This window comes from Sceloporus undulatus, chromosome 2 (genome assembly GCF_019175285.1).
Source record: "Sceloporus undulatus isolate JIND9_A2432 ecotype Alabama chromosome 2, SceUnd_v1.1, whole genome shotgun sequence".
Lineage (NCBI taxonomy): Eukaryota > Metazoa > Chordata > Lepidosauria > Squamata > Phrynosomatidae > Sceloporus > Sceloporus undulatus.
This window is the reverse complement of record NC_056523.1, coordinates 84,922,550-84,945,787: the sequence shown is the minus strand read 5'-3', so window position 1 is coordinate 84,945,787 and position 23,238 is coordinate 84,922,550. Positions and strand designations below refer to the sequence as shown.

General features: G+C 40.8%; 1 protein-coding gene across 3 annotated transcripts in view; it reads right to left on the bottom strand.

Moving 5' to 3' along the window:
- Nucleotides 1–21,924, bottom strand: part of ADAM19 (ADAM metallopeptidase domain 19) — an 86,401-nt gene extending 64,477 nt beyond the window's left edge. For 2 of the 3 annotated variants that reach the window (XM_042453609.1, XM_042453610.1), the window contains exons 1-3: nucleotides 21,761–21,924; nucleotides 17,534–17,619; nucleotides 9,950–10,020 (exon numbers count right to left, since the gene is read on the bottom strand). In XM_042453609.1, coding sequence (XP_042309543.1) covers nucleotides 9,950–10,020; nucleotides 17,534–17,619; nucleotides 21,761–21,857 — 254 coding nt within the window. In that variant the 5' untranslated portion in view covers nucleotides 21,858–21,924. Of the gene's footprint in view, nucleotides 1–9,945; nucleotides 10,021–17,533; nucleotides 17,620–21,760 lie in introns of those variants that run through there. The other variant, XM_042453611.1, reaches the window with a different exon arrangement.
- Between the last annotated feature and the right edge of the window lie 1,314 nt (nucleotides 21,925–23,238).

Sequence of the window (23,238 nt, the reverse complement as noted above, 5' to 3'; positions counted from 1 at the left end):
TGCCCAAAGTCACCCAGTGAGTTTCATGGCCAAGCTGGGAGTTGAACCCTGGTCTCCAGAGTCATAGTCTAACACTCAGACTACTACACCATGCAAGTTTGTAAAGCCAGGGTACTTCGTTTTAATTAAACACACTTAGGATTCTATTAAAGATTCCAATTGTTCATCATGTAAATCTAAAGTTCTCAATTCAAAAACATATAAGACTAATAAAAACAGATGTTAAAAATAAAAAAACTCTCAAAGAACATATGGAAGTTTGCCAGTAATCTCATCCAAAACTTGATCCTACATTGACTTGGAAGGAAGTCTTGTTGATTTCATCTTGAGTCTACAGGAAATCTATCAGTTTTTCGTTTTCGCTGGCAATTTGTCCCAGTACAATGCATTTGTACCATGAGTGAAGAGATGGACAGTGCTGATGAAGTAAAAAAGCCACAACTTCATTGTCGCAAAAAATACATACAGACTAACATACAGGCTAATTACCACAGAAGGTATGAAAAGAAATGCTTTCTAAAAGCTTAGAGAGGCCACTTGGCTACACAGACCAATGCTGCCCCATCAGGATGTCTGGACCCTCAAGAATGAGCAGGCTGTGAGAATTAGATAAATTCATGTAGTAAATTGGTGGGACAGCAAATTAACACATTGTGGCGGGTATTTAGCTTCAGTATGCACTCACACTTCTAACAAGAAAGCAAGAAATCATGTTTAAAATTTTTTGTGTTATTTAATTTTTTGTATTGTGGAACGAGTATATTTTAAAATGTTTGTATTTGTGGGATATGTTTCTGATGTTCTGCACATTGTTTACTATGTATTTATGTGTATTTATGTAAATACATTGATCACTGTTTTACATAATTACTTATTAAGCCTCTTGGAATCTGCAATCCTTGAGGATTCCAGTCAGATGGGTCAGGGTACTATATCTCTGCAGTGGCCCAAAGCTGCAGGATAGCCCCCCACACACACACACACACTTTTTTTTTAATCTCATTCCATTTCCTCCAACCAGTTCTGGGTTTCATCCCACTGCCTGGGAGTTGTAGTCCCAAAAAATAACTTTCCTATGCTCTGGCCAATCTAGCCAACTTTTAATTGAGATGCGTTATGAAGTCAACCCGCTGTTTCACAAGAAAGGAGATGAAAACTTTCTTGCATTTTAAAAACTTCACATTTCCTACACTTTGTGGCATCATTTCTATTTGTTTTGTATATATACATATAATGTGAGAGCACACACTGTGGTTGGCTGACATGCCAAAATTGATGAGCCTTTTCTGCCAGTTGTTGCCAATTTTACTGTGCAGCCTATCCCCCATTAAGACATCTACAGTATTTGCATGGCAGCACATTTTTCTGGCTCCCAGACCACAGTCTTTAGACCATATAGGGTTTCCTTCAAAATACAGAAGTTTGCCACCGCTGAGAAGCTCAGAGCATCCAGTTACTGAGGTTGTCCTGTTCTGCTTACAGGCATGCTGAAACCAAGCACTTCCTTTGCTAATTTCAGAGAACCTGGAAACTTGTAGTGCAACACTGTGGTTATTCAAAAGAAAATGACATAAGCCACACAAAAAAACAACAACATCTTGTCATGGCAAAGGTTGCATGTCTATGCAAGCTGCCCGATTATTTCTACTGTACTTGAGAGTAGATAAACCAGGGGTTGGGAAAGCATGATCCTCCAGATGTTGTTAAGACTACAGGTCCCACAAGGCCTAGCCAGCCTAGCTAATGGTAAAGGATGATGGGTTTACAGTCCAACAATATCTTGAGACCTGCACATTTCCCCATCCCTGGGTTAAACAAACCACGGACTTTCTCATCTGTGTGTCTTTTTTGTAACATATAAACCCATCAATCTGGCTTTTCCAGTACAGCAGAGGAATAATCCATAATTTGCTTCATTGCTGTTTGCTTCTCTGGCTTGTCTTTGGGAAAACAAGCCACAGTCCTGGATTCAAACATCATGATAAACAAGCCATATTTAGGTACGTGGTTTGCAGTCTTCTGACTTGAAGAAGAAACAACCAGCATGCTATCTCATCCACAAAGGGTATGTTTGAATGAGCAACCTTCTATGTTTAGTAGAGTCTGTATCCTCAGGCCTAGTGAGGATTGCACACACAGACTTTCTCTCCTTGAGCTGCAGCATCAGTACTCTTACAATGCCAACACAAAAGAACTAATTTACCTCAGGATTTGGGGTGTAAACCTGGCACTATAGTTTTATCTAGAAAAGGCTCATCCAATCTTCCAATCTAGGTTATTCATGTTACACAGAAGTAGTTCTAAGTCCAGGCATATGTTTATCCTGATATGGTGCACCTTTCTAACTGTTTTTTCTCCCTACCCTGGCCTATCAGCCTACACATTAATCTACTTTACATTATTAAATACAGTAATAATAAAACAATGGTTGTTGCTGCCAAAACCATCCTGACACTGGGTAAGCTTGTGATTTTGATTTTATTATTTATTTATTTATTTGATTAAAAAAAATCAACTTCATTCAAGCTTCTGAAAATGGAAATGAATCATTTGCTAGTTGTAATAAACTCTGCCACCCTGATATACCACAAGTATACCATTCTTGTCAGAGGATGTGGGTTCTTGACAGAGGATGTGGGTAGTTACACCTAAAGCAAGTGCAAGGTGTTTGCCCTGCTGAAAGAGAAGATCCAGCAATCTGAAGCCCATGTATCTACTCTTCCGCATGTTAGGGAGCATGAAGCACATAGGGGATGTCAGGTCAGTTACAGGAGGTAGACAATTGGAAGTATGTGACACAAAGAAGTAGAAGGACCAGGGATCATTCTGTGAGTTTTTTGCTACAGAACTGATTCAAAGTTCTCTCCCATATCAGTGATGATGAGCAGCAGCAAGAAGAACAACATGACAGTCCTCAGAGAATGTGCAGGTGATGTTGTAAGATTCAGTGCATGAAATGGCCTCTGACAATTCTCAGAGATGTATGGTAGTGGTAGAGGATTCCCTGGTGACTTGAGAGGTGTGCTCAGGAGGGCTTTAAACTGAGTTATGTGGGGGAGGGAGACAGTAGTCTGGAAGGTAAAAGTGCTGGAGAAAATAGTCAAACTGCCATATAGGGAACAAGGCAAATAGTGCAAGGACCCAACAGTGGGAGACAAAAAAAAACTTGCACAGGCAGCAAGTCAAGGGAACACATTGTCTTAAATGTCTCTCTGCTAATACACAGAGCATGGGAAATAAAGAAGATAACCTTGAACTCTTAAAACAGCAAAGCAAATATAATAAGCATCACTGAACCTGGTGGGGTGAGTCTCATGTTTGGAATTTATTAACATTATTGTTTTATTATTTTATTTATTTCTCATCTTTCTCCCAATATAGGGACTCAAGGCAGTAAGAGAGATATATAACAATTTAAGAGTAATAAACCAAACATGAAAGGAATAGCATTATATGTCAAGAATATTTAAATCTATAAAGAGATCCATGACTTAAATCCTGGAAATCAGGTTGAGAGCATCTGGGTTAAAATTTAGGGGGACAGAAACAGCAGTGATGTCAGACTGAGGACTTGGATGATGATTTCCTGGAGCACATGACCAAGCAATCATAAGTAAGACATGTAGTAGTAATGAGGATTTCAACTACAGTGGTACCCCGGGTTACGAAAGTAATCCGTTCCGCGGAGCCCTTCGTAACCCAAAATCTTTCGCAAGCCGAAATTGCCATAGGCGCTAGCACTGGAAGCCGCGATTCCGTGTGAAAAAGCGCCGAAAAGCACCAAAAAAAATTTTCGTAACCCCAAAAAAAAAAACATAACCCGAAACAGTTTTTTCTAATGGATTTTTTTCGTAACCCGGAAATTTCGTAAGGCGGTGATTTCGTATCCCGGGGTACCACTGTATTCAGATATTTGTTTGAAGTCAAACTCTGCCAAGAATATAAGGTCCAACTAATTCCTGATTTGCCTTGCAGACAATTTCATTGTTCAGAAGGTGGAAGAGGCATTAAGGAGATCAGCTATTTTAACTGTTCCTAACCAGAAATGGTCAGGTTAATGGGGTGGAAGAGGGAGGATCCTCAGATGGAAGTGACTATGTTCTTCTTGAGTATATTTTACAGTGGGAAGCCAAGCATAGTCAGACACACATTCTAAACTTTAGGAAGCTGATATTTTTATATTTTTCCATATCTGGAGCCAGGCATGTTTTAAGATGTCGTCATGACCTTTGGAATGTTGGGACATTTTTCCATGGGAAAAGTCCATTGACCCAAAGACATGTGAAGGACCCAGGTAATACCAAGATAAAGGTTAAATGGGTTCGTTGGTCACGTCATCCTCTCTCCACACTTTCTGCATATGCTCTTGCAGTGGAGACAACTGCATGGTTGAGTATAACTATACCTCCTATCTATCCCCTACCATGTTCCCAGCCAACTTCTCTATTCATTTGTTTTTGTTGTCCTAGATCCAACCACTGCTTTATTAATCCAGAGTTAGGACCATCTCCTGAAATTACCCTTTTTGTCAGTTCTGTGAGAAAGAACTCACACTCTTTGTACTTCATGTTAAGTACCCTTTGAGAGCACCAAACAGGATATAAATGTCCAACACACACATGGTCACTCTGCACATACAGCTGCCTCCTATAAGAGCTCTGTGTAACTGTCCAGAGCCTCCTCTTTTTGTATTACCCTCAGGCACCATCTGAGCCACACCCTGCTTTCCATGGATTCCTCTTTAGGACTGGTAAATATCACCTTCTTTACAACACTAAGCTTCCATTATCCAATTTTAAATACCTTCCTTTCAGTTAGCCTTGTATATCTGAGATTGATTTTTTTTTACTGTGTGTCTGTGTGCTCTCTAAATAATTATATTTCTTTAAAAAAAACCTTCTTTATTCACCAAACCTGGAGTCCTCCCGCAGTTAATATTAGTATATATAGGTGAAAATGGTCCCTTGGGTTACCCAATCTCTCACAGGCCTCTTCTGAACTAAATTCCCCCAACATTTAAGGAGACAAGTCTCTCCACCTGATTGGGTAACAAGGACCAGATGAACTACATCCAAGAGTACTGAAAGGACTTTAAGTAATCTCAGAATCACTAGCAATAATCTTTGAGAATTCCTGAAGAACAGAAGAAATTTCAGCAGACTGGAGGAGGGCAAATGGTGTTCCCTTCTTCTAAGGGGCGGGGCGGGGCAGTGAAGACCCAAACAATTACTGACATCAATGCCAACAAAGATTCTAGAGCAGATCAGTAAACAGACAATCTGTAAGCACTTAGAAAAGAATGCTGGGATCACTAAAAGTCAATATGGGTTTGTCAAAAACAAGTCATATGAGACTTATCTTATTGCTCCTTTTTGATAGAGTTAAAAACTTGGCAGATTAAATGAATGCTATGTATCTTGATTTCAGTAAGGCCTTTGAAAAGGCCCCCCCCGTGATGTTCTTTCAAACAAGCTAGTAAAATGTGACCTAGACAATGGTACTGTAAGGTTGATCTATAATTGGTTGCTCACTAATGGCTCCTCTTCAAAGGCACACAGCCCACCTAGTCACAGTTTTCCCCATCTGGGTAGGATCTATTGTAATTCTGTTTCAATTGTTTTTTAAAAAAGTCTAATTTTGCATCTGCATGTAGATAATATATACCCCCAAAGATAACATATCTCCCAAGGATTGAGTTCATAAGGAAAATGTAGTTTGCATTTAATTAATTTGACAGGAGGAAAGGAGAAAAAAGGGCAGAAAAGCACCTTTCCTAAAGTTTGTGCTCTTTTTCATTAATTACTTTTGCCAACGTGACCATATGTGTACCAGTTTTTAACCAGTTTCATACAAATTGGTGCCCTCTGGCTCAGGATAACCATACAATCCTTTTCTTGTTTTGTTTTTTTAAACTTATGTGATATAAAATGTTAAGTCTTTAACAGTGGAGCTACAAGACTTTCTGTTATTACCACAATAAGCTACTATTCTAGAAATTATAAAACTGGATACATGACCTTCCCTTCTTTTTTTTTCTTTTTTTGATTGGAGTGCTACCCATCAGGTGAAGAACAACTATTATATATCATTTCAAACACTATAAAACTTAGATAAAATAACAGCATTATTCCTACAGGTATAAAGATATATGGTTTGGAAACTTACCGTAATAAAAATTAGTTCAAATAATAAAGGTATTCCTACTGGTATAGATATATACATTTTAGGAACTTAACAGTATAAAGATGAAGGATTGCATTTATTATATACTTTATCAAACAAAAATCAGGAATCCAGTTCATTTGATCCTGCATTCCCTTACACAGTTGAACGTCAGTGTGAGCCTGTCTGAATGAATGGGGGGCCCACTGGGGAAACAAACACAATATATGTGTTCCGTTTTGTAAGTAAGTTGAGAGCAGGCCTCAGATGAAAATAGCATAGCACAGTTCCCAGGAGGCACCTGGAGGAGGTTATGTCATAATACTCAGAGTTAATCGACAGCTAATGTTTTGCTCAGGACTCTGTTTCTGCCAGTCCGTTGTGCCATTAATAGGCTTACCTTGTTTTGTAGTTCTGCACAATCAAAAATGCTGCAGGAAATGTAAGCATAAATGGTCCTATTTACAGTAGGATGCAGACCCAAAGCAACTCAAGGGGACAGATTTAGGACTTTTCTTGATAAAGGCTCTGATCTAAAGCTAGTTCTGACTTTGTAACATGGAAGTCTTAAATGCATTTACCACTGCTCCATCACTTTCCAAATCCAGTGGTGAAGAAATGTATTTCATTAGAGTCAGAATGTAAGTTGGATTCCTTTGAGGTCAACAAAATTTGCCTTAGTTCCAAGGAAACAAATATTTTATTTGCAATGCAAGTAGCGAGTATAGTTGCTTTTCTCACTATACATACATCAGTCCCTCAAGACATTCTTACACTGACAAAAGGAGATACAATGTTATATGGCACGTTATACAATATGGGACCACATGGAGCCCTGTGGAAATTAGCGCTTGCATAAACTGTGCAGTTTCTATTACTCTCCTATGATGATATTTGGGAATCATTTCAGATGTCTTAATTCCAATCCTGAAAGCCCTGTGCAAACCTTCCTTTCACTGGAATCAAACAGAGCAAACTTATTTTACAAACCATTCATCAGTACTACTTTCTGTGCACTTTAATCAATTGCTGTCTTCTGCTCCAGAACTGCCTGTTGCGGATTATCATCCTTTGATCAAAGCAAAGTAACAATAAACTTCGAGTTTTGAAATCAAAGTCCTTCTGATAGGCATGGTACTACATTGGGTACAATTATGAGATGCTAAAGAAGTATGCCATCTGTTGATTTGTTAGAAATGGAGAAACAGATTCTTAAACAGTGGTCTAAGCAGCTATGAGCAAAACCACGGAAATTTTTTTAAGGATATAGCTCTACTCATAGAATGTATAGATTTCAAGAAATCAACCCTAACTTGACAGCATTTCTCTTCTTTCTTCTGCTCTTCTTCCCACAATAATTTGGGAAGTGAGTTTTACAGGTTTCACTCAATATCTCATTGTTATTTGAAGGACAAGGTATGATAAGATGATACCTTGAGATGCCAGTGACTCATAGCAATAAGGGGCTCATAAGAAGTAGGATCTGTGAATCATGCTTTCTCCATTACTAAATGACCAAGAAAAGAAAAAAATTAGACTCAACATTTTATCTTCCTTTGTCAGTGTCAAACTATATACTGTATTAGACTGAGAGCCTTGTCACATGGAAAAGCCAAAATAGAGCGGGAGAGTGGCAGCTTTCTTCATGCCTCTTAGCATGCCATCGTTGGTTCTCTTCCTGAGGGATACAGTCATAAATCATAGAATCATAGAATTGTAGAGTTAGAAGAGACCACAAGGGCCATCCAGTCCAACCCCCTGCCATGCAGGAACTCTCAATCAAAGCATCCCCAACAGATGGCCATCCAGCCTCTGCTTAAAGACTTCCAAGGAGAGAGATTCCACCACTCTCCGAGGGAGTGTGTTCCACTGTCAAACAGCCCTTACTGTCAGGACGTTCCTCCTAATGTTGAGATGGAATCTCTTTTCCTGTAGCTTGCAACCATTGTTCTGGGTCCTGTTCTCTGGAGCAACAGAAAACAAGCTTGCTCCCTCCTCAATATAACATCCCTTCAAATATTTAAACAGGGCTATCATATAAAGGGCATCAGTGGGAGGGACTCTAATATGAGCCCATGACTTTATGAATTGTCCACACAGACAGAGTTGCCATAGGGAGCTGGTTAGCTAAATGTTTGTGGAATGCATATATATACTCATGAAAGATCAACTGCTACCTGCTGTAAAGCAAAGACCAAGTGTCATGTTGGGTGTATTCTTAATATCATTACCACCTGATTACCAATGCTTAGATATTCAGTCCTTTGTTCTAATTATTCTACTGCAATTATTCCAGGGGGGGGGGATGCTTAACTACATGCATTAATGCTCACATTTCTCACAGAATTTACTGATTCTGACCTGACCAGTTTTGACAGTATTTTGATACTAGTATTTCATCAAGGATCTAGCCCATGACAATTTCAGTCTCTTCCACAGAATGTCTAACATGCCCATACCAGAGAAAAACACTAATTCATGTCCATGTGAAACAAGAACTGGTCTAAAAAACGCTATTACCATGTTTGACTTTGTAGGGCCATCACAGCAGTAGCAGTGAACACATTATGAATTTGGCTCAGCAAAATGAATGATCCTGGAAGGTCATATGTGGAGACATGGCAATGGTAAAACCCTGCTATTTCTAGAGGGACAGTTTAGTCTGTTCAGACTCTAAAACAACCTAATTTTCTTTGCTTGAGTCAATCAGCTATCTTCCCATCACCTGCAAGGGGGAAATCTAATTACATGCTGGAAAAATCTGTTTGACAACAAGCATGCTTTTATGATCATCTCCCTCAGGAAGGAGAAGGGAAGTGCTACAAAAGCATGCAGAGAGGCACAGAAGGTCCTTAACCATCATGCAATAAAACCTGGGTAGCTCCTTGTCCTTCACAGAAACATCCATGGGAGGGAGAAGAAAGGTTTAACCCTTTTACTACCCTCTGAAGTCTTCCCATAACCCCTTTAACCAACACAGCTTACCTTACAGTGTCTGTAAGGTAAACATGGAACCTAACATACTGGCAAGGATAGAAGTAACTGAGAAGACACTTCAAGGAGAAAAAGCAACTGGTGGGTGAAACGTTATGTATTCCCTTTCCTCCTACCCCTTTTTTGATGATGATCAGTTCCATCTGAGGGTGTTTTATAAGAAAGAAAGTAATTTTATAAGTAATATTTTTAAAAATTTGGGGCATGAAATAAAGTTTATGTACATTGAGCCATTGGTGTCCCCACAAAGGGTGACATCTGGAGTGGGTGGGACTTCCAGCCCTGGACTTCCAGTGGGGGTTCTGGAAATCTGTGGCTGGAAGGACGTCTGTGAGGGCTGCAGCCATGCTCCCACATGCCAGAGCCACACCGCACACCAATGAGCAGCATCCACGCAGGCCCAGGGAGTGCCAGCGTGGGCCCTGGGAGCACTCATGTGGCCTGAGGTGCACTTGGCAGTGTGGGCCTGGGTGGCACTGGCACAGTACCAGCATAGCTTGAGGCGCTCCCACAGAGGGGCGGAGCAGTGCCCGGAGGGTGAAGAAGCACCCATGGGAGGCAGGGAGGTGGCTGGGTATCATCGCCCTTCTGGGGTGTCACCCAGTGAGGCCTGCACCCACACACACCGTGACACTACTGCATTGAGCCATCAGAAAGCAAAGGTGTCACAATCTCAGCCATCCATGTGGACAATTCTGGATTTTGGAATACTTTGGATTTCTGACTAAGGGATACTCAGCATGTACACATATACCTTTTCTTATCTTACAAAATTTCAAGATAGCTTACTTACGTGTTCTTCTCAACATCTAAGATGAAGTTTCTTCCTTCTGCTGTTATAATGACTTCTGCTCTGGGAGGATGCTGCAAATAGCAAAGAATGTTTTGTTATGCATACACATACACACAAATACACATACATGGCAGATTTAACAATCATATCTTGGCTGATGAAACTGGGATATGAATAAATATTGTGCTCACAGACATAAGCCTTTTGCTTATTAAACTTTGATGCAGAAGTGAACCAGAAAACTTCCATTAATGACATTTGCTTGCCCCATGTGAACCAAGATAATAGTTAACCCTCAGATTCACAGTAAGCGGCTTCAAGCTATGGCTTCACATGTCTTTGATTCATATCCCTACCAGTTAATGATAGCTTTGAGGCAGAGCTGAAGTAGCAAACTTTAGTAAAGGGATGACTTCCTGCAAGGGCTGGTCTAAGGCATTTTGCTACTTGAGGCAGAAAAGCTATTAGCATTCCACTCAGTTCAGGGTCTCTATTGCTCATAGGCAGTCAAGTTGTTTGGGCACAGGAGACAAAATTTCTCAAACACCTCTCAAAATGCAATGACAACACATTAACTAATGAACAACTTTCTGCTAATGGCAGTTGATTGATCCTGTGTTGTTGGGGTGGTGAATCAGGGACATAGCCAAGTTGGGGAGGGTCCATGGGGTCCAGACCCCCCCTTCTGTTAGATACAATGAATGGTGTGTGCCACCCCACCACCGCACCCAAGCCCCATTATAATGGTGGTACTTAGTCTGGACCCCCCTTCCCCCGTCCACCTCTGCTTGCTACTCTTTCCTGACTCCTAAAATCTGCTACCTAAGGCAGATGCTATAACCTTTCCTAATGGTAAGGTTAGCCCTGATTTTGATTTGTTAGTTTGTTTGGTTGCTGCCATAAATGTAATTCCCCCAAAGCCTTTTCATACCAAAGCTTATTAACAAAACTAAGGCTGCACCTGCACTGCAGAAATAATGCAGTTTGTCACTGCTTTAACTTCCATGGCTCAGTGCTATGGAATACTAGGATGTGTAGTTTGTTGTGACAGAGCAGGGTGAATATTTCACAAAATTACAAATCCCACAATTCAAAAGCATTGAGCCATTGCAGTTAAAGCAGTATCAAACTACATTATTTTTGCAGTGCAGATACAGCCTGAGATAGGATCAGGCAGATGTGGATGCTGCATAGCTTAACAAACATCTATTCACTAACAACAAGCAGACACAAGAGTTTGTGTATTTTGGTGATTCCAAAGCCATAATCTGCAGAACGATTGCAGCCCAATAATATGCATTTTACTTAGATGGAAATTCTTTATAGCTCAACAGGACCCATGCAAGTATATACTGTATTGCATATTTATTGGTCCACAGTGTGGCCACAATATAAATAAGGGGAGATAATACCGAACATGCAGAAGGCTAAAAAAGAAATTTTGCAAGTTAGTATCACTTCAGTGAATTAAGGGAAGATATTAAGATCCCATACTTTTTACAGCAATACATGGAAATTAAATATAAGTGACTCATATAAACCACAGCCTTTTCTTACAATACACTAATGTATGGACCAATTGAAGTTACTAGGAAATATGATTTGAAGAAGAAAAGAACAGTCATTTCACTACAGCTACGGATATTGACTCAGAAGGGGGAAGTAGGACCAAAAGAATAATTTTGTTGTTGTAGTGTAAGAAACTACCAACTAATGTTTGGCAACTGTTAACTAACAGGCCAATTAAGGAGGAAGAAACATGTAAATTGGTTATATACCGGACACATAACAAATCATTTTCCCATTTCCTTGCCACTGCCAACACATTTGAGACATAAATAGCATAACTGGCAATTAACAAAAAACAAAATGAATAATTGAAATTCTCACTAATCGCCCCCCCCCAATGGAAAACAAAATGAGTAATTTTGATTCCCAGTAACACTTACTTAATAACCACAAATTGCACCAACCTAAGATGGATGCTGTTATCTTCAACATGGGGCAACAAGATCCATCTTCTTCAATGGGTTCTTCCATTGAAGCTGCACTATTTTGGTGACTCCCTTCTACTCAGATGGTTGGAGCAATTAATATGATAAGGAACATCATCTTCATAAGGTGTTAACCGACCCACATGGTTCTTCAGATTGCACACAGCAGGTACTTTTCTTTCCTGATCTATTTTCAAAGGATTCCATCTTCTCAGTGTCAATCATTTAGTAATTTGTCTGAGAAGTGGAACTGGGGAGAGCACTTCATGAACCTAGATCCAAACATCAGTGTGTACAGAGGCTCTCAGGGTGGCAGATAGTACAGACTTGTAATATGTGTCCCATCCCACACAATAAATTACATTAGGCATGAAAGAAAACAATTTTAATTCTGAGACTACATTTTCTATCTTTCTGAAATTACACCATGGCCCATGCTGAGGCTTTCCTACTGCACTTTTACTTACTCCAACTTCCAAAGGTTTTGTTTAATATAAGATCCCGCCACAAAAAGAGTCCCACAATGTTTGCTGTCTGTTTTGATTGGTTAAACAATCAACACTTGTTATCACACATTCAGTGGAAAGAGAAAAGGGACAGTTACATGGTTCCTGATGTTTTTTCCCCACCTTTTCTTAGATCTACATAGATGTACTTAGGCCTTTTGCTTCCCTTTTTCCTTTTGTTGTCACTCCTTTGAGGAAGATAATCAGATTTTTGTTCCCTTTCTCTGGCTGGCAATCATCAAAAACTGAATGATGGGTACCAGCCTACGCCCATCTATAACAGACAGCTTTAGGAGTTCCTGTAACCATGTCTATTTCATTTTATTAAAAAATTTCCTTTCTTATCCTTGGATGGATTTCCTAAGACAGTAAACACAACTTACCCTTTACTTTTACAAGAAGGATATAGAATAATTACAGTATGACTGCCACCCTTATATCCACAGGATTGTTATTGTGGTTTCACTTACTCACGTCTGAAAAAATATGTTCTCTCTAGGCATTTTCTAGGTCTTCCAACACAATTCTATGGTATGCTCCTGACAGAAGTTGACCATAGATTCATACTGGAGGATCTAGAAATGCCCAGAGAGGTGTTTTCTCCAGGAATTTCTATTTCCTCTAGTGCCACTATATGGTCAACTTCCTCTGAAAGTCATTCAGTTCAATAGGATTTGCTGTTATCCATGTTTCCACAGTAAGTCCAGGAATGTATCCCCCATAGATACACGGGTCACACCGTACTCCTCTTTTTTAAAAACAAACAAACCATGAGCTCCTTTGGGTTTCTCCATTTTTGGCTGTTTTATTTGCATTTATCAGCAAACATGGCAATATATTGAGTACGCATGTTTTCTGAGGAAACATTTGTGTGTGCGTGCATGCATGCGTATGCACCTTCAAGTCACCAGTCAACTTGCGTATGCACCAACAAGTCACCAGTCAACCAGTCAAGCCCCCAAATATGTTCATAGGGTTTTTTTTAAAGGCAAGGAATACTCAGAAGTGTATTTGCCAGTACCTTCCTCTGAAATATTACCTATAACATCTGGTATCCATTGGTGGTCTTCCATTCAAGTACTAACCAGGACTGACCCCTGCTTAGTTTCCAAGATCAGATGGGATCTGGTGCCTTTAAATCTGTAGCATTAGCTGTCATAGTCCCATGGATCAATGTTTCTGATTATTACACTGTTTTGCCCTCCTATCCCTCTCTTCTGTCTATGCAGAAGAACTTCTGGGATTGATAGTTCTTGTCAAAGCACTGTTATATGGGGAAATAGCAAGCATTCATTGAAATGTGAACACACACTCTCTTCATTCTAGGTGGCTGGGGCAAAAACTCAGGGCTCATCCAGACTGACAATTTGTCCTGATTCATGTCATGTAACACTTCTTGCCACTTTTCCATCCAAATGCAGAAAGGTGGCATATTTCAGTTCACTTGTGGGCATTTTGTTTGTGACATGGGCTATATTAGATGTGGGTGTGACCAGCCCCTTCACACCCCATCCCAAATGTGTCTTCAGAAACATGGCATTCCTCACATGATCTTCTCTTTCTCCCCCATGGGTTCCTTACAATTTACATTTGTCCTCACTATAGAAGTATAGTGGCAAAGTGGTAAACCGTAATGGTGCTATGCCTGTATTTGTTTCCTGGCAGCAATATTACTCTAGTGCTCCAAGGAAACAAACTTTGCAATAGAACTTATAGTTTACTACTATGTCTCTACTGTTTATACACACACAATTGGGAAGCACTAGGGAAAAACAGAAGGAGACCACATGATGATTGAAAAGTGGAAATACATTTGGAGCCAAAATGGGGAAGAGGCAGATGGACAGATATACAGTTGGCCTTCCATACCCAAGGATTCTGTATCCACAGATTCAAGCATCCATGGCTTGAAAATGTATTTTTTTTAAAAAATTCCAAAAAGCAAGCCTTGATTTTGCTATTCATTTTACAGCTTCATTGTATATAATGTGACTTGAGCATCCACTTATTTTGGTAACCCCAGCAGGTCCTGGAACAAAACCCAGAGGATATCAAGGGCCCACTGTTCTGATACCCCCACAGAAGTTTACAGAATTATCACTAATGTTCTAGAGGTATTTTTAAAATAAAATAAAAAACTCTTTATGGCAAGAAAGGGCATCTCTCTGGGCCTTTACTGGTCAAGAGGAGAAATAAAATGGGGTCTTGAGAGAGGCTGAAAAAACATTGCCTGTAGCTGCTTTGACATCAAGGTTTGAAATCTTTGGTCACATTTATTCCAGTCCTGATGGCTCCCCAATTATCTTTCCATTTGCCACAATAACTCAATTTCTTGTCAGCAGTCAGCAAAATGGCTATGGACTGCAGCACTTGCCAATTTTCTCCACAACCCAGAAAGACTACAAAGTTCCTTCTTTCTCTTTTTCTTTTTTTGTCCCTCATACAAATGTAACTAATTTAAAATGGAGCATGAAAATCAGGTTGTGGGTGGAGCATGAAAAAATACCTACAGCCCATGTTACATGCACGGAAAGCATCACCGCAAAACAAAATAAAACGAACCATACCAATAGGTGCCCCTGTGGATTTTGAATTCAAAGTGTTCCAGACTGTACTAAGACAGGACAAAGTACTGCCTTTAGTTAAGGAGTATAAATTTGCAGCAACTAGCAAGAAGTATACATTGAAATTAGGATGGGGCAAGAGAAACATTGAAATAAAAGTGGTAAATTCGGCAAGGAAATCTACCCCTTCCTGACACATCTGGTCAGTCTGGATGAGCCTTCACACCATGGGGAGTTGCTATTCAGATCTAACACTACTTCTGACTGCCTCCATCAAATCTTGTGAGATGCCACATCCTTAGTAGGATGTACAATTTGGACTCATTTCCCCTTTTGTGGTAATGGAATTGCAATTTGAGCACTGGTGGAGTTTGTTCTGCCTATAACTCCTCAAGAGGCAGGTTCAGTTCCTAGTTTGACAGTCCCCTTGTTGGGCAATCTTCTTAACCACTCTGCGACCAAGAACAAAAATATGAAATAGTGTTACTTTATGTTACACAAAGTTTGCCACATCTTTCAAGAGCATATTGTATCATCACACAGCCAAGAAATGGGGGGAAACCCTGTACAGTACTTGCTTTGATTAGAATTGATCTGCTGCACATAAAGTGACCACCTACACATCATCAAAATAGAAGATCTGTGTCATCAAAATGAGGACAAAAGAGGGTGCAGATCCATATGAAACTAGCATATGTTAATTTACATGTATCTATGCAAATTTAGGAATAAACTATTATTATTATTTTTAAAAATGTCATAGCATACTATATGAACCGTATGCCCATCTGCTTAGTTTGCTGTCAAGGTGCTAACCAACTGTTTTAAAACTCCTGCACTCTCTTCTTATGGTTGCTTAACATTAACTGAACTTAGAATAGTCCTTTAAATAGTCCTCTTTATTCCCTGTAAAATAGGACACTTGGCTGCCCTACCTTCACACTTGTCTGTACTTCCACCCCAGCAAAACAGAGAAAAATGACAGCAACTGAATTGTCTCTTCAGACATTTCTGCTACACATTTGTACCATTTCTTTTCCTTTAGGAAATATCTTTTCAGAGATTGGAGAAACTCCCAATGTTGGACTGAGGCCCAGGGCAGATGGAAGACTGACAGCATTATTGAACATTTCCAGCCATGCATTTCACACAGTCAAATTTCTGTGCATACAAAAGCATCCCAACACTACAGAGAAATGGAAAGAATTAACAAAAGCTAGGCTCCCCACAGAGATAGCTGGCAACTATTGCCACAGCTGTAGGTTTTCTAGATGCAGCAACCTCAAGAACTGCTGTTTCCTCGTGCTACTCATTTCTACAGTAATGTATATTTATGTGATTACAATGGCCACAAGAGTGGATACTCTCAGTATGAAAACAATGTGTCCTGCTCCCAATTTGTTTGTCAAGTAGCACAATTTACTTTAAGAATCAGTAATCTTTGGCTCCCTAAATGTATTGGGCCACAACTCCTATAATCCTGCATCACTGGTCATGCCAGGACTCAACCAATGTCAAAGTAAGACTCAAACGAATGCTAAGGTTTGAGCCCTATTTTGGCACTGGACACACAAACACTGGAAGCTAAGGCTGCTAAGACCTCCAGTCTAATGACAACTGGGGGCTGCATATTTCCTAACCCAAGTGTGGACTGTTTGAAGCATATCACACAATCTGTCTCAACACTTACTTATCTTCAAAAAAATAAATGATAGTGGCCTACCTTGCAGGGCAGAATGAATGCAAATGAAGAATTCTTATAGAATAAAGTTTTCCTAAAGCTATCATAAAACCTTTATTTCATATCAAAAGCACTGTTTCATCAAAGGCTCCAAATGAGAACAAGTAGCTACCATTGTGTTAAGCTTTTCCACAAATGACCACAGCTAAATTTAGGGCAGGAGAAGGAGCCACCAAGAACAATCACACAGAAGCAGTTTCTAAAACACAAAAGACCATCTGGTTCTAAAACACACACAAACACACACTCACACACACAACCACCAATACTTCTTAGTTTGTGTTGTGTGCCTTCATGTAGTTTCCAACTTATGAAGACCCTGAGACAAACCTTTCACAGGGTTTTCTTGGTGAGACTTATTGACCTGTATCACCTAAAGCTGCATGTTGTACTTGCGCCAGATCCACATCATAAAATGTGATAGGTTTCTGGGACCAACAACAGATACACAGGAAGTAATGTTTAGAATCAAGTCAGTTTTCAATTAAGGCTCTTCTAAAAGCACTACAAAAAGAAAAAAAAGACCAGAACATTGAAATTCCAAGCTGGGTTCCTTCTTTAGCTTTAATGTTCCTGCCAGATGTCAATTCAAAAGGACACAGAACATCATTACATACACCAGTCTTGTTTTGACGAGGGATGCAAATGGATTTATGGCCATCACTGTACCCAGACAAGACAAATTTCAGAGGTACTTCTCAGCCAGTGAATAACTGATAAATTATGCCGACCAACAATCAGATCTGGAGGACCTTATGAGGGATGGGCAAGCACCTTACCTTATTTTTGCCAGAGCTTCCATATGCTCTCCACTGAGGTATAATGATTTCATGGTGCATCTGGATGTTGATTACCTCCCTCTTCCCTGTGGAAAGACAAGCAAACTCTTCAAAGCCCTGACATGAACTTTTGAAAGGTCATCACAGAAATGCAGCACAAAGTGAAACAACATCTGGTCCATTTAGTTATTCATACCTTTTTAGTGCACCCCCCTCCCCACAACACTTTTCTCTGCCAGTCAGCATCATCCTTTATGTAATTCTCTGGTGCAGCTCAAAATTTAACTCATGAAAAATTTAACTCATGAAAACGCATGTCACCTGGAAAAAATAGCTGATAACAAACAAACAAACAAAAGGTTACAGCAGTGATCCAGATTCTTTTCCATAACCCCAAACCTTAATTAAACATTTTTTATTTCTCTTTTCTCTAAAAAAAAAAAAAAGATGCTCCCTACAGGTTCTACTGTTACTTTCTATATCAAAGGTGGAAGGAGTATGACCTGGGACCCCCCAAGGCCATTTTGAGATCTTCAATGGGTCTCGACACTTCAAAAATAGGAGGGTTTGGATCTTTAAAAAAAAAAATACCTGTGCCAACTAGGTGGTTTGGGGCCAATTTGACTATGTCCTCATGCTTTTTAAGGACCATTACTCCTCCCAGGGCCTACCAGTACCTTTTTTTGGTTTAAATGTTTTTTTTTAAGTAAATAGTCCCCATGGTCCTTAAGGGGCATAGCAAGAGCTCTCCAAGATCCCATGGATAGTAGACAAATGTAGCCCTCACAGCTACCTGATGTTGCCCACCCCACTGTAATACAACTACTACTACCACTACTACTATTATTTATTTATTTATTTATTTATTTATTTATTTACTTATTTATTTATAGCCCGCCCACTCATGGAGAATCAGGGCAGGTTACAACAGTAAAAGAATATATCACTGTAGAGCATACACTGGGATCCAAGATAGAGGCAATCACTCCAGAACCTGAGGGTTCCTTTCCTGCCTAGTTGTGTATTATTTATAGTTGTTATTGTTGTTGTTGTTATTATTATTATTATTATTATTATTGGCATCTTGTTCAGCCTATATAAAAGACACTTTCCAACCCTATAAATAGGGGGCATCCCTTTTATAAGTGACATCTGACAACCCTAGTGGCTATACCAGAAAATATGCAATATGACATTCTTAACAGGGTCTGCTTACCAACTGTCCCATTTTGTCAGGGACAGTCCCCATTAATTCTCTGTCATCCAACTTTTTAAATGCCCTGGTATCCAGAGCAGACTTGGGCTAAAAAAAAGGAAGAGTAGGAGGAATAAATATCAACAGTCTAAGATAGGCAGATGACACGATGCTACTAGTAGAAAACATCATGGACTTGGAACAGTTGCTAAGGAAGATCAAAGAAGAATGTGCAAAGGCAGGCTTAAAGCTGAACATAAAGAAAACAAAAAGAATAGCCACAAGGACCTACATATATTCTACCTAGACAATGAGGAAATCAAAATTGTAAAATAATTCCCATACCTAGCATCAAACATTGATCAGGATAGAGACTGCCTTCAAGAAATCAGAAGAAGATTAGGAATGGGAGGGGCAGCCATGAAAGAGCTAGAAAATATCCTAAAGAATAAGGATATGCAAGTGAGCACAAAGGTGAGAATCGTCGAAGCCACTGTATTCCTCATTACCATGTACAGATGTGAGAGCTGGACAGTGAAGAAAGCAGACAAAAAGAAAATCAATTCATTTGAGATGTGGTACTGGAGAGGAGTACTGAGGATATCATGGACTGCCAAAAATATGACATATGTGTCCTTGAACAGATGAAGCCTGAACTCTCCCTGGAAGCCAAGATGATCAAACAGAGACTGTATGTCATGTACATCCATGTACACAAAAATGGCCTGCCCCAGCAAAATACCTTAGCCCCCTCCTCAAAAAAAAGGGAAAGAAAAGCCAGAAAAGGAAAAAATGTAATAAGACATAGGGAGTGTCCTGTGATGCTCTGCTACAACTTAAGGAAGATTTACATTGGCCATGGAAGTCAACAAGGGAATCAAGACTGAGAAACCTCTGTCTGTTTTACTCATAGACACTTTTGCCGATGTCCTAAGTTTTGAAATTAAGAATGTGGTCCTATATATGTGTACACAGAAGTAAGCCTGATTTAATTCAGTGGCAGTTGCTGATGGGCAAGTATGTGTAGGAGTGCAGACTAGATGGATCTATTTTTAAGCCAAAACTTAACACCCGTCATACAGAAGCAGCTTCCAAAAGGGAGCTGAATATAGATTAAGGCTGTCTTGTCAAACCAACCTAGAACCTCCATCACAGTCCAGCCAGGAACCATTGGAGCTAGGAGTCACTCCCAGAACGGGTTTACAGTATGAGGGTGAGTTGGATCCTAGACTACGTCTCTGAATATGTGGAAACACCTTTCCTTCAGCACTGAAGACCCAGCTTTGGTTAAGAGATTGTGACTAGCTGAAGCCCACCCAATGAGAGTCAGGGATAAATGGGAATTTGAACCCAGGTCTTCTAATTCAATACTACTTTAATCTCTTCATCTCATGCATGGCGTTCTGACAAACAGAGGATTTGGGGTCCCTATTAATAGCATACCATAAAAAAGCTCTGCATTTAGTCCTATTAGGGGGTCCTCTAACTGGCCCCACTAACACAAGATGCTGCATGTTGTTAAGGGAAGAAGAAAAATCATACCCAGTTGTTCTATTCCTGTAACATCCCTGTGGGCATACCTGTTGAACATCCTTTCACAAACAAACATGTTGCCTCTGAATTTAGGTTTCTTTGCAAGCAGAATGAACAACAGCAGTGTAGGGAGTGAAAAATACTGTCTTCTCCCTACTCATTCACCCTGATCTATTGGGCACCTGTTATTTACCAGCACAATCTTGTATATTTGCAAAAGTGGGGGGGGCTCTTTATCAGAAATGCCAACACCTTCCTACCTATTCAGATTCCCATATCAAAAGGCATAAGCTTCCAATTGAAGATCCCATGCTGTAACCAAAAAAGGTAAAAACCTTAAAGACACCTGGGAGAACCAGTCTGGTGTCATGGTTGGAGTATTGGACTACAACTCTGGAGACCAGATTCAAATCCCTGCTCAGCCATGAAACCCACTGGGCAAGTCACACTCTCTCAGCCTCAGAGGATGGCAATGGCAAACCCCCTCTGAAGAAACTTGCCAAGAAAATCTTGTGATAGGATTGCCATAAGTCAAAAATGACTTGAAGGCACACAGCAACAATAGAAGAGACTAAGATTCAGTTCCCTGCTTAGCCATGGAAATCCACTGGTTGATCTTGGGCAAGTCAAGTCGCACACTCTCAGCCCCAGAAAACCCTGTGATACCTTCATCTTAGGCTAGTCTCCATAAGTTGAAAATGACTTGAAGACATACAATAATAACAGCAGTAAGAACAGTAATAAAAGAGACCAGGATCCAATTCCCTGCTCAACCATGGAAACCCACCTTGGGTGAGTCACACACTCTCAGCCCCGGAAAACCCCATGATTGGGTATCCATAAGTCAGAACCGGCTATGTATGGCTGAACATCCAAGCAACTGATTAATACGATATCATGTGCTTATCAAGAAGAGGGGACATTACTGAAACAGAGAGCAACAAACAAAGTGCAGATAACAACAATAAAAACCGTTATATTCTGGAACTCCAATGAATAAATAAAAACTAAATTCAACAAGCAAGACAAAGATCTGTCATGAATGCATTTCGGTGTCTTAGAGGGCCATTGCCTTGTCTTGTCTGTGATGTTTTTGCTTCTGCATGTAGGTGTTAGGAGGTGTCGCGTGACAGGGTCAGGTATGGAACGAATGAGAAAATGTGTGTTATTTTAAGTAGGAAGAAGATTTTATCGATATAGAGATATAAAATCTTACAACTATATATATAGAGAGAGTAATAAAAAGATATAGAGAGAGAGATATAGATATTTATATGTGTATAATACACACACACACACACACACACGCATACAAAGGACAGTGAAAGCACACAACCACAACCCAAAGATGCTTGGCCCAGAGGTTGAAACAGGAAGGCAGTGTTTCCACTTGGGAAGCCGGTGTCTCCCGCAGTGGCCTGCTGGGGTCCTTGGGGGGAAAGGGCATCATCGTCACCCCTAGTTGCTCCCGCTGCTGCCCTGCTGCAGCCCAGGCTTACCTGCAGCCCCGGCCTCCGCCTCCTGCCTCAGCCAGAGCCAGAGCAGGGCAGAGAGGAGGCTCCTTCCAGCAGCCCCAGGCAGACAGCTCCCTGCCATCCTCCCTCGGCGCCTGCAGGAGCCACAGACAGAGAGAGAGAGAGAGAGGGCAGCCAGGGACCTGCTCCTCCAGCCTCCCCAGCTCTGCTGGGCGAAGAAGAAGAAGAAGAGGAGGAGGAGGAGGAGGAGACAGGGCTTCCCCAGGATGCTCTCCCTCCCTCCCTCCCTCTGCCTCCGCCTCCGCCTTCTCTCTCTCTCTGGCTCTTCTTCAGAAAAGCCCCTGGCAGCCTGGGGTCCTCCAGGCCCCGCCCACGACGGAAGCCAGCCTACCCCCTGCCAAGACAGATGTGCAGCGGTGACGTCACCACATCAGCCCCGGGACCCAGGGCCTCAGGAAAGGCAGCCAGGGAAGATGCTGAGAGAGTCCCTGGCTCAGGGCAGCCTAGAGTAGGGAGGGATTCCCCCAGGGGTCAGCCAGACCAAGCCCATTCGGCCAGGCAGGAAGACCCAGGCGAAGCACCCCCTGGGACAGGTGGCCATCCTATCAGGGACCCCCAAGGGACATCCATTCCAACCCCAAACTGCCATGCAGGAACTCCAGCAAATATTTATTATTTATTTTATGTTTATCCCACCTTTCTCCCAAAGTGGGACCCAAGGTGGCTAACAACACATATCAAACACATTAAAACAACAATTAAAATCATATAAAATTACAAATATAAAATTTAAAACATATAAAGTTAAATAATAATAATCTAAAACCAACCCCCTCATCCCCCTATAAAACCGAGACTGCCAGATCTTAAAAGGCCTGTTTCAATAAAAATGCCTTTGCCTGCCTGCGGAAGGCCAGCAGTGAGGGGCCCAGCCTAGTCTCCCATGGTTGAGAGCAGCCACTGAGAAGACTCTGTTTCATGTCCTCATCAGGTAAGCCTGGGATGGTGATGGAACCGAGAGAGAAAGTCTTCTCCTGAGGATCTTAGGGCTCTAGGTGGTTCATATGGGGAGATAGGGCCTCTCAAATAGTCTGGACCTAAGCCATGTAGGGCTTAATAGGTCATAACCAGCACCTTGAATTGCCATCCAGCCTCTGTTTAAAAACCTACAAAGAAGGAGACTCCACTATTCTCCGAGGGAGTGGGTTCCACTGTCAAAGAGATCTTACTGTCAGGTGGTTCTTCCTCATGTCTATGTATACACATAAACACACATACGCACACATTTTGGGGAAGAATATCTAGTGGTAGCCATGTTGGCCATATAGTAAATCCAACAACATCCCAACAATGATACCTTTATTGGAACAACCAAAATGTACAATTACATGTTGCAAGCTTTCGAAGTCACACTCACTTCTTCATCAGGTGGGAAAAAATGGAAGATGTTAGTCCTAGGCTAGCAATTTTGCTGTTTCTGGTCTTAGTTCAGATGGTAGGAA